The 12147-nt window shown below is 38.2% G+C and overlaps 1 protein-coding gene across 1 annotated transcript in view; it reads right to left on the bottom strand.

Moving 5' to 3' along the window:
- Positions 1-12147, bottom strand: part of FBXL17 (F-box and leucine rich repeat protein 17) — a 270206-nt gene that overhangs the window by 170631 nt on the left and 87428 nt on the right. The window contains exon 6 of the mRNA XM_062017981.1: positions 7255-7385. Coding sequence (XP_061873965.1) covers positions 7255-7385 — 131 coding nt within the window. The remainder of the gene's footprint in view (positions 1-7254; positions 7386-12147) is intronic.

The raw sequence follows: 12147 nt of genomic DNA, 5'->3' as shown, positions 1-12147 counted from the left end.
TCCTGATGCCGCACAGAGTCTCTCCCATGGGAGACATTTTTCATGACCTTCTCCAATATAAGTCCTTCCCACAGCCTGCATTTCTTCATGAACTTCACTGTGAGACCTTTCCATAGAGTATAATTCTTAAGGAATAGATGGAGGAGATCTTGCTAGGAGTCTGATCCAGCATAGGCTTTCCATGGGGTCACAACTTCCTTCAGGACACATCTATCTGCTCTAGTGTAGGGTTCTCCAGAGGCTACAGGACAGATACTTGCTCCACCATACACTTTCAATGTGGACAGCCTGCCTCACCGTGATCTGCACCACAGGCTGGAGTGAAATCTCTGCTCCAGCATCTGGAGCATCTCTTCCTCTTTCACTGACCTTGGTATCTGCTTTTCTCATGTACTCTAACTTGTCTCCCCTGACTGACATTGTGCAGTGGTTTTTACCCTTACATGCATTATCATATTGCTGATTGCCTTGTCTTTGGTCAGTGGCAGCTCCATTTTGCATCTGTCTGCAAATGAATCTGACATAGAATTAAGCTTTTAGTGTCAACTCACAAATGCCACCTCCACAGCACCACCCTCCTCCCCCATAAAAAAAATCTTGCCACATAAACCCAGTGAAAGAACTCATGCTGGAAGAGACAAAAAGTGTGACAATGGAGTGGTAGAGACGAAGTCTTATGAACTCACTGCAACCCCTGTTCCCTACTGCCCTGTGCTGCTTCTGTCCCCGTGAAGGACAGAATTGAGCCTGGGAAGAAGGGACAGGTGAGGGAAGAGGTCTTATTTTTGCTTTTTCCCTGACTATCCTACTCTATTTTTAATTGACAATAAAGTAAACTGCCCCACATTTTGTCTATGACAGAAATTGGTGGTTGATCTTGAGATGTCTCAAATCACGAGCTCTTCCATCTTATTTTCTCTTCCAGTCCTGTTGCTAGGGGGGGTGACAGCAGCTGGGTTGACATCTGGCAGACAGTCAATATTAACATACCATTCATGATTAATCACAAGGGATAACTATTTCCCATATTTTTTCATAATCATTTAAAAAACCTCAATCCAGTAGATAATTCACCAAAGCATGTCAATTCACTTTCTTTGTCCAACTTCGCTTCATTTTAAAATTTAAAAATCCTGACAGTTAGTCTCAAATCATTCTACAAAACACATTGGGAGGGTAAAGCAAATTTTCTTACAAATTTAATTAAAAAGCATGACATTCAAAAGAATAAGTAATTTTAACAGTAAAATTAGTTTGTGTTAAATTATATAACTTTTTATGGAGTTCAAGTTTTTAATGTAGCTGACTAAACACCTGATAAATATGCAGAGAATGCAAAGGAGATAATCTTTCAGATAACTCTGAAAAGATGAAATTAAATTAGAATTGAGAAACGCTAGTATTCACCTAGAATGATTCATGACAAGTATCATATAAAAGTTCAGTTACTTTTCTGGAAGACTCTACTATATCCCCAAGTACAGATTATACAAAATGACAGGAATAAATATCAGTGCTCCTGAAGCATGTTTCCACTTCACTCAGATCAAAGGTGATGAATACTAAGATGCTATATTAACATTTATAGTCACCACAGATAAAATGAACTTTTTTGCCTGTGAAAAAATATAGGCAAGCTGAAAGATTTATACCTTTTTATTTTAGAAGTAATTTTCTTAAAATAATTTCTACCTCAAATATGCAGAGACTTAAACTTTCAGGATGAGAAGATTAATTTTACTGTTTTTCTTCAAAATTGTTGTAGCATTCACTAATCCCACATTTTATTAAAAATACATGGTAAGAACTGAGCTACTATTCTAATGCTCACATCTGCTAATGAAATGTTAGGGCATTCACATAAATGCTAGCAGCTCTGGGACTAAACACAGTGAGCTGAGACGTTCTTCAGCACTGTATCCTCTGTCCACAACACATCAGACCACAGTAGTTGCTCCCAATGCTTATTACATGTGTTCACATGAACTCACGATAGGCAGTCAACACATATTTTTTAAACTAGCCTATGGAAGACCATATGAACAATTTGCTAAGTAACAACGTAGAAATGTCAATATGTCAAAACGTATGACACCTAATACTGAGAAAATGTCACTGCAGTAGTGACACAGCAGAATAATGTCGAGCACACCTCTGCAAAGGAGAAAATACTTCTCCTGACTGTGCTGCTGCACAAACATCTTGGTGTTCAGGCCTACAGTCTGGCTTCCAATCAATGACACCATGTTTCCCTTGAACTTCCTCCAAATCTTGACTTCCTGACTACTACTTTTGTCAAAAGTCTGTAATTTCCAAGTTCGCCCGTCTTGGATTCTAATCAGAATCCTCACCAACAAGTCTTAATCATTACGGTATGGGAAGACTGTCCCACTACACCATTTACTCTGTTTTATTGATAGTTATATTTCATGACATTTTCTTTCAGTTTTCTCAGAACTGATATAATTAGACTAAATCCAAGTATCCCATCTGTGCTGAATGCTCAGGGACATGCACACAACGTGTAACTTTCTTCAAATGACTAATGAGAAGTCTGATGGTGGTAAGCAATACCACTACCAGGTCATCAACCAACTTTTCTTGCTGTTTTACTGTACCATGCAGACACTGCACACCTGCCTCCAAATAACAACCATCGTTTACTCTTGGCAACCTCCAGCTGCTCTGTGAACCTCAGCATCTGCTAACAAAGTCACCTACAATCAGTGTGTGATAAACTACATGAAAAAGTACAGCTCTCCTGAGACATTATTACAGGAACACTTGGCATCACCTACAGAGAAAGGACCAAAGTTCTCAAATGGTTGGGAAATCACAGTCCTGTAATTGCAAAACCAAACATTAATTTTGTTATGCAGATAGAATCTTATCCCTGAAGATTGGCAGTGCTATAGCACCAAAAAATCTCACTGTAGCTCCAGATAAAATTCCTTGCCTTATCAGTACTGTTCCCTGCATCATCATGTTCATTAGAAGAACTGAAAAATACAATAGGAGCTGGCAAACATCCTCCCTATAAATATTGCTAAGGGAGTGCTTTAGTAAAAAATATGACTTAAGCAAGCAGAAATACTCTAAAGATTTCACAGCCACTGCACAGCTTATAAATGTCTACCTCTTGCTGAAGTGTCTATTCTAAGTGAATTAGGTAACACAGAAGCTGAAGTGAATTGCAACTCCACAGTGATTCACACAAAAATGTTCTATTAACTGCTGCTTTCTCCTTGATCAATTATGGATATACTACATGGCAGATGTTCCTCAAGCTATTAGAAAAACCACACACCTCTGAAAACTTTACCAGTATATCACAGTACATTTTCACGAATCCTCCATAAGATTTATTTCTAGATTACACTAGTTTTATTGTATCAATTGACATTCAAAGGAACAGGTGCAGTAAGCATTAAGACAACTTCAAGGTGATAAGGTTACTTAAATCAAGCCTCAGAGTATATTATTCACATCACCATGTACAGAGTACCCACTTCTACTCTTTTCCAATTGCAAAGACCCAAGACAATCTACTCACAATGCATACTAAAAGAGTTTGCAAGTTTGGTTTTGCTGATATTTGAAAGAAGTAGTAGGATCATTTCTATAACATATTTAACTAATATGATAAATATTACATGAAGCTTTTGAGGGAGATATAATAAAGGCAAGGTCTTTCTTTTGATCTTGCTTAAATCTCAACTTCTAATGAGTAAGACATCCATTTTTCTTTCATTTTAAAACTGATGTCAAGATTATCTCAACTGAACACGTTCAATATTATTTTTTATTTTTACCACCCTGCATAAGCCTTTTAGTTACATACTTTCAAATCCAAAAATATCTTTAATTAAAACAGAGAACTAATACTTCTTGTTAATTCATCAACATGCAAAAGAATCACAGCACCAAAATTCTTAGCAACCACCTGCCATGCAGAGATGTTGCCCTCTGTAAGTTTCAGTTCCATTTGGTTACTTAGGAAGAAATGTAACGGCGATAGCAGTAGATCACAAGCAAGAGAATGCTACAAATGTTCTGGGGTCACAGACTTGCTTATGGAAAGAATTTTCATGGATTTCTGGAAACAAGAACGGAATCTAAAATAAAATGTTAAACCTGTAATTTACTGCTGCTGTAAAACCTAACAAAAATCAACTACTCTTAAGAGATAAACCACAGATACATGTTTAAGCTATGTCAGTATTTTTGAGAACATCCCATTTTCTTTCATCCCTGATTCTACACAAAGAAATAGAGGAAAACAGTATTCCTAGGCTTTAAAGAAAAGAAAAAAACCCAATATGCAGTCATTGTAGAGAAAATAAAAAAGCAGTTTAAGTTTGGAAAATTCTGAAATACAAGTCCAGTGTAGTTGGATCTCAGAAGTAAGCAGGCTTGTCAATGGAAGGTGGACAGGGTGGAGGTGAGAGGTGGTAGAATTGATCTCTCTAACTCAAAATCAAGAGTCAGGTAAAATATTAGACTCTTACTATGTGTGTTGTCAACAATAATAAACAAAAGGTTTACTCAAAGGTCAAAAGATGAAGAAAAGTCTCTGACACCCCCTCTGACTAGGAGCCATTAAATGACATCAAATAATAGTTTTTAAAAAGCTCATCATGTCTTTAATCATTAATGAAGTAATTTAGCTAGTTTAAAATAACTTGTTTTTTTACCCAAGGTATGCAATTGAACAACGCTGGGAATTTCTGAATGATCACTCAAATCCTCAAAGTGTTAGCCTCATAATACTCTGCTAAACTGGCATCTACATTGATTATAGCCCAGTGATTACATCACATTCCTTTCATATCATTTCCAGCAATCCTTAATTCATTATTTAGGAGGAGTAGGGGAAATTATTTAATTCCTTTTAAAAAAGTATTTGGAACTTCATCTCACTTGTAAAATAGGAAAAATACTTGAATCGACAAATAAAACTTATAAAGAAGATTTAACAAAGCCATTATTTTCTAAATTCATTCTTTGTCTGCTTTTAGCTAGAGGCTAATTTAAATAGTTTTAGTTATTAGTTGCACGTTGAAAAAGTACTTGCAGTTCTAACCAGAAATGAACACAAACAGGAAAGAACTATGAAGAAAAAAGTCAACAATCTGGAAGTTTACATACAACAGCAGGTTATCTATCATTGCTGAAAAGGGTTTCCTTTTGTTAAGCTTTGTAACTACATTTAACACAAATTTTAAGAGTCATATGGATATAATTAAAATACATGTTTCTTACTCTAGTAATTCTAGTAAAGTAATTTCAACGGAAGTTTGACATCAGTTTGAATCACATTGACATATTTGGGAACGCGTGGCATGAAAGCTCTCAGGTAGAAAAGAACCGGGAAGTGTTAATTGACAGCTGCCTGAACATGAGCCAGCAGAGTGCGCAGGTGGCCAAGAAGGCCGATGGCATCCTGGCTTTTATCAAAAATGGTGTGACCAGCAGGACAAGGAAAGTGATCATCCCCCTATACTTGGCATTAGTGACGCCACACCTCAAGTACTGTGTCCAGTTCTGGGCCCCTCACTTACATGAAGGACAATGAGGTGCTGGGGACTGTCTGGAGATGGGCAACAAAGCTGGTAAAGGGTGTGGAGAACAAATCTTATGGGGAGCAGCTGAGGGAACGGGGAATGTTTAGTCTGAAGAGAAGGCTGAGAGGAGACAAAATCACTTTCTAAACTACCTGAAGGGGAGCTACAGTGTGGTGAGGGTCAATCTCTTCTCTCCAGTAACAAATGACAGAACACGAGGAAATGGGCTCAAGTTGCACCTGGGGAGATTTAGACTGGCCATTAGGAAGAACTTTTTAAATTATTACGCACTGGAATGGGCTATCCAGGGAAGAGGTGGAGTCATCATCCCTAGAGATATTTAAATGACATATAGATGAGGTGCTGAGGGATGAGGTTTGGTTAAGCTTAGTGATGGGCTCGGCAGTGAGAGGTTAGTGGTTTAACTTCATGATCTTACAGGCCTTTTCCAACTGAAATGATTCTACTATTCTATAATACTTATAAGACTGTCCTACCTAAAGTATTCATGCAGAAAGGTATATAATCTCTTAAGCAATTTCATTAAAATGTGAAAATTACTTGTCTTTTAAATTAAAATTAAATGTAAAATTAAATAATTCTAAAACTTTCCATTGCATTAGCCTGTGTATGAAAATAAGACTCTACAGACAGAAAGATCTGAAGGAACTAAATGCTTCCAAAACCACTGTATTTACATTAAGGGTCTGAATTAAATCTACCAAACCAAAAAACAGTCTTAAAGGCTAAAAGGACTGATTCATATTGAAAGTCAATGGTACCTCCTATTCAACACTTTTCAATTTTAGTATTTTTATAACACTATACTTTCATCAAAGTCTAAGCTTATTTATGCTTCAGTAACAGCGTTTTAAAAAAAATCTGTAACTATGAGGAAGAAGCATAATTGCTGAAACAATTCTGGTTTATATGAAACTGGTTTAGAAACTATCCCTGTTAAAAGTCCTTCCTTTTGTTTAAAGCACCAGTTTTAATATGCTAATCTGTCAAAAGTAATTAAAAATGTTCTTTTCTGTACACCTAAAGGTAGTAGCTTTCCTCGATTTTCTAATTTGAAAAGGAAACTTCCACTATAAAATTCTCAATATTTTTCAATTTTCATCTGATCTGCAATAAAAAACTATTAATCATTTGTCTGTATGTCATGTTAAATTACTTAATTAAAAGGACAGTATACAGCAGGATAGGAGTAAAAGCCTAATGTAATAGTCCAGTTATTCTGCCACTCTAATTCTGGAGTCTCTGTCAAAAAATAAAGGAGTTGTTGCTTTCTAAAGAAACATGCATTCTACTACTTAACACACAAGCAGTTTATCCTTCTTTATGTAGTCAAAAATAAGCTTCCTTGTTTGTATGCATAGAAATTTATTTCAATCCTGGCCACCTGCTGAAGAAGTCATAATTGTAATTGTATATTTCAGTTACATATGGCAAAGAGCAAATTTTCATAAATATACAGGAAACAGTTTAGTGCTGTCATCAGTTATGACTAAACACTGTAAAATACACATCAGATGATTTACTCAAAACAAGACAGAACCAAACACTCAGAAAACACTGCTTGCTTTTATTCATCTCCTCTAAATCCTGATCCATGAGTATGTACTCTCCACTGAAACAATTCGTTATATTTGCTTTATACTGCCTTTAGATGCTATAAGAAAGTTACCTGTCATTAATGATCCAGTTCAGACACAGATTGAGGGAATTAAGGTTCTTGCATCTCTTTACTATTTCCATTACGGTTTCATTGTCCAGTTCTGTGATATGACGTAGATCCAAGCTGGAAAGATTTCTTAGCTATTGAGAAAATAAGAGAGAAAAAAAATTATCTGAAATTTGTTTATGCATTTAACAGTTATAAAAAATGCTAAACTTTTCAGAATCATGTATAACATGTGCCAGATAGTGCCAAAAAAATGAGATTACTACATTTTTCAGAAAAAAGTTTCCTACAGGTCATCTGATCAGGAGAAGGAAGAGGATGAGACTTTCTACAAACAGCTGAGAGATGACTCACAGTCATAATCTCTGGTTCTCATGGGGAACGTCAACCATCCTGATATTTGCTGGCAAAACCAAACAGCCAAGTGCACAAAGTCCAGGAGGTTCCTACAGAACACTGATGAAAACTTTCTGTCACAGGTGTCCAACAAACCAATGAGGAGGGGTGTGCTGCTGGACCTGGTGCTAACAAATAAGGAGGATCTATTTGGGGATGTGAAAGTTGGAGGCAACCTTGCCTGCAGTGACTATGAGATGATAGGGTTCAAGATCCTGTGTGGAAGAGGCAGGGCACAATGCAGGACCGTGACCCTGGATTTCAGGCGAGCTGACTTTGGCTTCTTCAAAGACCTGCTTGGAGGGATCTCATGGGATAAGATCCTTGAAAGCAGAAGTGCCCAAGAGAGCTTGTTGATCTTCAAGTGCCACTTCCTCCAAGCCCAGGATCAGTGTGTCCGCACAGGTAGGAAAGTGGGAAAAGGAGGCAGGAGGCCTCAGTGGATGAGCAAAGATCTGCTGGGACAACTCTGCGAGAAAGGAGAGGTGGAAACAGGGGCTGACTTCTTGGGAAGAGCATAGGAACATTGCCAGAGAATGCAGGGATGCAACCAGGAAGGCTAAAGCCCTTTTAGCATTAAACTTGGACAGGAAAGAAAGGGAAACCAAGAAGGTGGGTTTTTTTTCAGGTACATCAGCAGCAGAAGGAAGATTTGAGGGCACAAGTGCCTGCTGTTGAACACAGAGGGTGCCCTGGTGACAGAGGATGCAGAGAAGGCTGAAATACTGAATGCCTTCTTTGCTTCAGTCTTTACAGCTCTCAGGAAGCCCAGCACAGCAAGGATAGTAGGATGGTCTGGACAACACAGGACTTGCCTTGGGTGGAAGAGGAAGAGGTTAAGGACTTGTTGGTCAAGTCAATGGGACCTGATGGGATGCATCCTAGAGTGCTGAAGGAACTGGCTGATGTGGTTGCTAAGCCACTCTCTGTAATCATTGAACAATCATGGAGGATCGGCAAGGTGCCTGAGAGCTGGAGAAAGGCCAATGTCACTCCAGCCTTCAAAAAAAGCAAGAAGAATAACCACAGGCTCAGCCTCACCTCCATCCCTCGAAAGGTGATGGAACAACTCATGCTCAATGTTGTCAATAAACATATGCAGAAAAAGATGGTTATTGGGGAAGTCAACACAGATTCACCATGGGGAAATCCTGCTTGACCGACTTGATAGCCTTCTACGAGGGCATAACTGGCTGGCTAGAATGTATGAGGGGAGACACTGGATATCATCTACCTTGACTTCAGCAAGGCTTTTGACGCTGTCTCCCATAACATTCTCATCAGAAAGCTCAGGCAGTGTGGCTTGGATGAGTGGATGGTGAAGTGGATCGAGAGCTGACTGAATGACAGAGCCCAGAGGGTGGTGATCAATAGCACAGAATCAAGTTGGAGGCCTGTGGCCAGTGGAGTTCCACAGGGATCAGTTTCACAGCTAGTCTTGTTCAACATCTTGATCAATGACCTGGATGAGGGGACAGAGTGTACCCTCAGCAAGTTCGCTGATGACACCAAAGTGGTACTAGAAGGCTGTGCTGCCATTCAGCAAGATCTGGACCAGCTTGAGAGTCAGGCAGAGAGGAACCTCATGAGGTTCAACAAGGACAAGTGCAGAGTCCTGCATCTGGGGAGGAACAGTCCTATGTACCAGTACAGGCTGGGAATTGACCTGCTGGAGAGCAGCTCTGCAGAAAGAGACCTGGGAGTCCTGATTGATAACAATCTAACCAAGAACCAGCAATGTGCCCTCGTGGCCAAGAAGGCCAATGGCATTCTAGGATGCATCAAGAATTGCAGCGCCAGCAGGTTGAGGGAGGTTCTGCTGCCCCTCTACTCTGCCCTGGTGAGGCCGCATCTGTAATACTGTGTCCATTTCTGGGCTCCTCAGCTCCAGAGGGACAGAGAACTTCTGGAGAGAGTCCAGTGGCACAGGACCACCAAGATGATCAGGGGACTGGAACATCTTACTTTCGAGGAAAGGCTGTGGTAACTGAGGCTGTTTAGTCTAGAGAAGAGGAGATTGTGAGTTTTCATTATTATTTAAAAGCATTTGAAAGGTAGATGTCGGGAAGATGAGGCATCCCTTTTTTCTTTTGTATCTAGTGACAGGACAAGGGGTAATGGGATGAAGCTGGAACAGAAAATGTCCCGTTTAAATATAAGAAAAAACTATTTTACTGTGAGGGGGATGGAGCCCTGGCACAGGCTGCCCAGGGAGGGGGTGGAGTCTCCTTCCTTGGAGGTCTTCAAAATCTGCCTGGATGTCTTCCTGTGAGACCTGATCTAAGTGGACCTGCATTGGCAGGGGAGTTCAACTAGATGATCTCTAAAGGTCCCTTCCAACCCCTACCATTCTGTAATGCTATGATTGGAGACATTAATAGAATCAAACTTTAGAAAATTAGGAATTAGGCATTCAGTTACTCAACAAAATCCAGGCACTCTCACTCATGGTCCAATACACCTACAACAGCGGCCTAGGCCTTTGTCCTTTAAACCATGCAGTGTAAGATATCAGGGTAGCATAACAAGTCATTCAATTAAAGTAAAACAAAGTATGTAAGGAAAAGGGAGACTACTCATTTCTGTTTAGATTGAAAAGCACATGATTAAAGACTCCAGAGAATAAGCCTTTCAAACAAAGTCAATATTTCAAACTCCTTGGAAAATACAGTATTTATACTGTCATCTCGTTTCCAAAGCCATTAGCATTAACATATATTCTGAACAACCAAAGGCAAAGTCACAGAAAAATTAAGATTTATGCTCTCATTAACACAACTTATGATTAGTTAATCATTGTGCTGTCCTTGAAAAGCAAACAAAACACTCTTACTACTTTTATGATTCACAAATTCGAAGAAGAAAATTTTTTACAGATTTCTGCAGTATCCTTAAACAATGGATCAGTTTAGTCATAATAACCTCTAAGTGCTGTTTCATTTTTAAGCTGTCTGAAATAATCTCTGTTATACTCTGGAAAAATAATTGCATTAGGTAATACTGACACTTTAATTAAATTTACCTTCCCTGTAAGAGAGAAAAGAGTGATTTAAGTCACTAAGGATTTGATTAAGTAAGGCATACAACTGAGATCATATAATCAGTCCACTTCAGTGGTTAATTATTAAGTCAATGGATTTAAGGGAAAAAAAAATAAAAGCAAAAGATAAGAAGAGAGAAAAAAAATAGAAGACGACTTCAAACATAGTTACTCTTCTACAGAAATTGGTGTTCTGGTGTTTTGTTCCAGAAGTTTTTAACATTCTTCAAACTAAAGCTGAAGATAAACAACATGCTGCTTCCAAAAATTCTGCAGAACAAGCTCAAAATTACCGAACCTGACATCTGAGAAATAACCGCAGGGTATGTCTATAGAAACTAGAACAATAATATTTTTATTATTAAGATACTACCGCAGGTGTATTATGGAGGTTCTTAATGAACTTCTGATAATTTTACTTGCCTATTAGGAAGAAAAGCATGTAATAATTGATATTGTATTAATAAAATGCACAGATTTTTACCAGTTCTATCTCTGCATTTAATACATACTGTTGTATCAGGAAGTTTAAAATACTTATCTTCTATGTATTCAAAAAAAGCTCATAACTATTCCCTAATTTTTTTCTGCATAAATTTGGAGGAGAATGCAAAGTTTAGAGGAACTTGAATCTTCCTCACCTTCATACAGCTACTCATATGAGACTCCTCAGCATTCATACTACATTGGCAATAACACGGTCAATGCCTTTAACATAGGAAATAAACCTATCAGACAATGCATCATCGAATCGTAGAATGGTAGGGGTTGGAAGGGACCTTTAGAGGTCATCCAAGGAAGAAGACTCCACAACCCCTCTATGAAAATAAACAAATATTTACCAGGAGATCTCAAAGACAAACAGAAAATCTTTCAACTAAAGAAACCAGAATTCTTTCACAACATTTTTTTCCTTCACTGCACTCTATCTATGAACAGGTGACAATCCTGGTGATTTTTTTATCACTATTACTACTTACAGAGTAAAACCCATGACCTTACAATACAGATCAATTAATGTATGGAGCTCTGTGCTTTTTTAAAGAATGTCTAACACAGATTCAGCTTAGGTACAAAGAAAGAGCCAAGTATCTACGCCACTGAGGCTATGATAAATGAAGCAGAAAGAATGTGTGGTTTACTAGCAAAAAAATATTTTTGCATTACATGTGTAGACTCAAAACTGAAGCTTAATTTCTGTTTTTTCTATTGACAACATGACTAGGGTTTCCAAAGTTGATTTTATCCTTTACTGACATAGGAGAATGATCATTCCCTCATTGTTTCTTTCCTTCATACTAATAAAGCTCTATCACTATATTCAATATAAAGTTACTCAAACACCATTTGCCTTTTTTAGCGTCCCATTAATTAATTTTAGAGTCTTCCTCACATCTGACCTACTTGGTAGGTGAACTCTTCTTTCCATCAGGCACAATGCAATTAATCCACAACATTTT

This window comes from Colius striatus, chromosome Z (genome assembly GCF_028858725.1).
Source record: "Colius striatus isolate bColStr4 chromosome Z, bColStr4.1.hap1, whole genome shotgun sequence".
NCBI lineage: Eukaryota > Metazoa > Chordata > Aves > Coliiformes > Coliidae > Colius > Colius striatus.
This window is presented reverse-complemented; position numbering and strand designations above follow the sequence as displayed.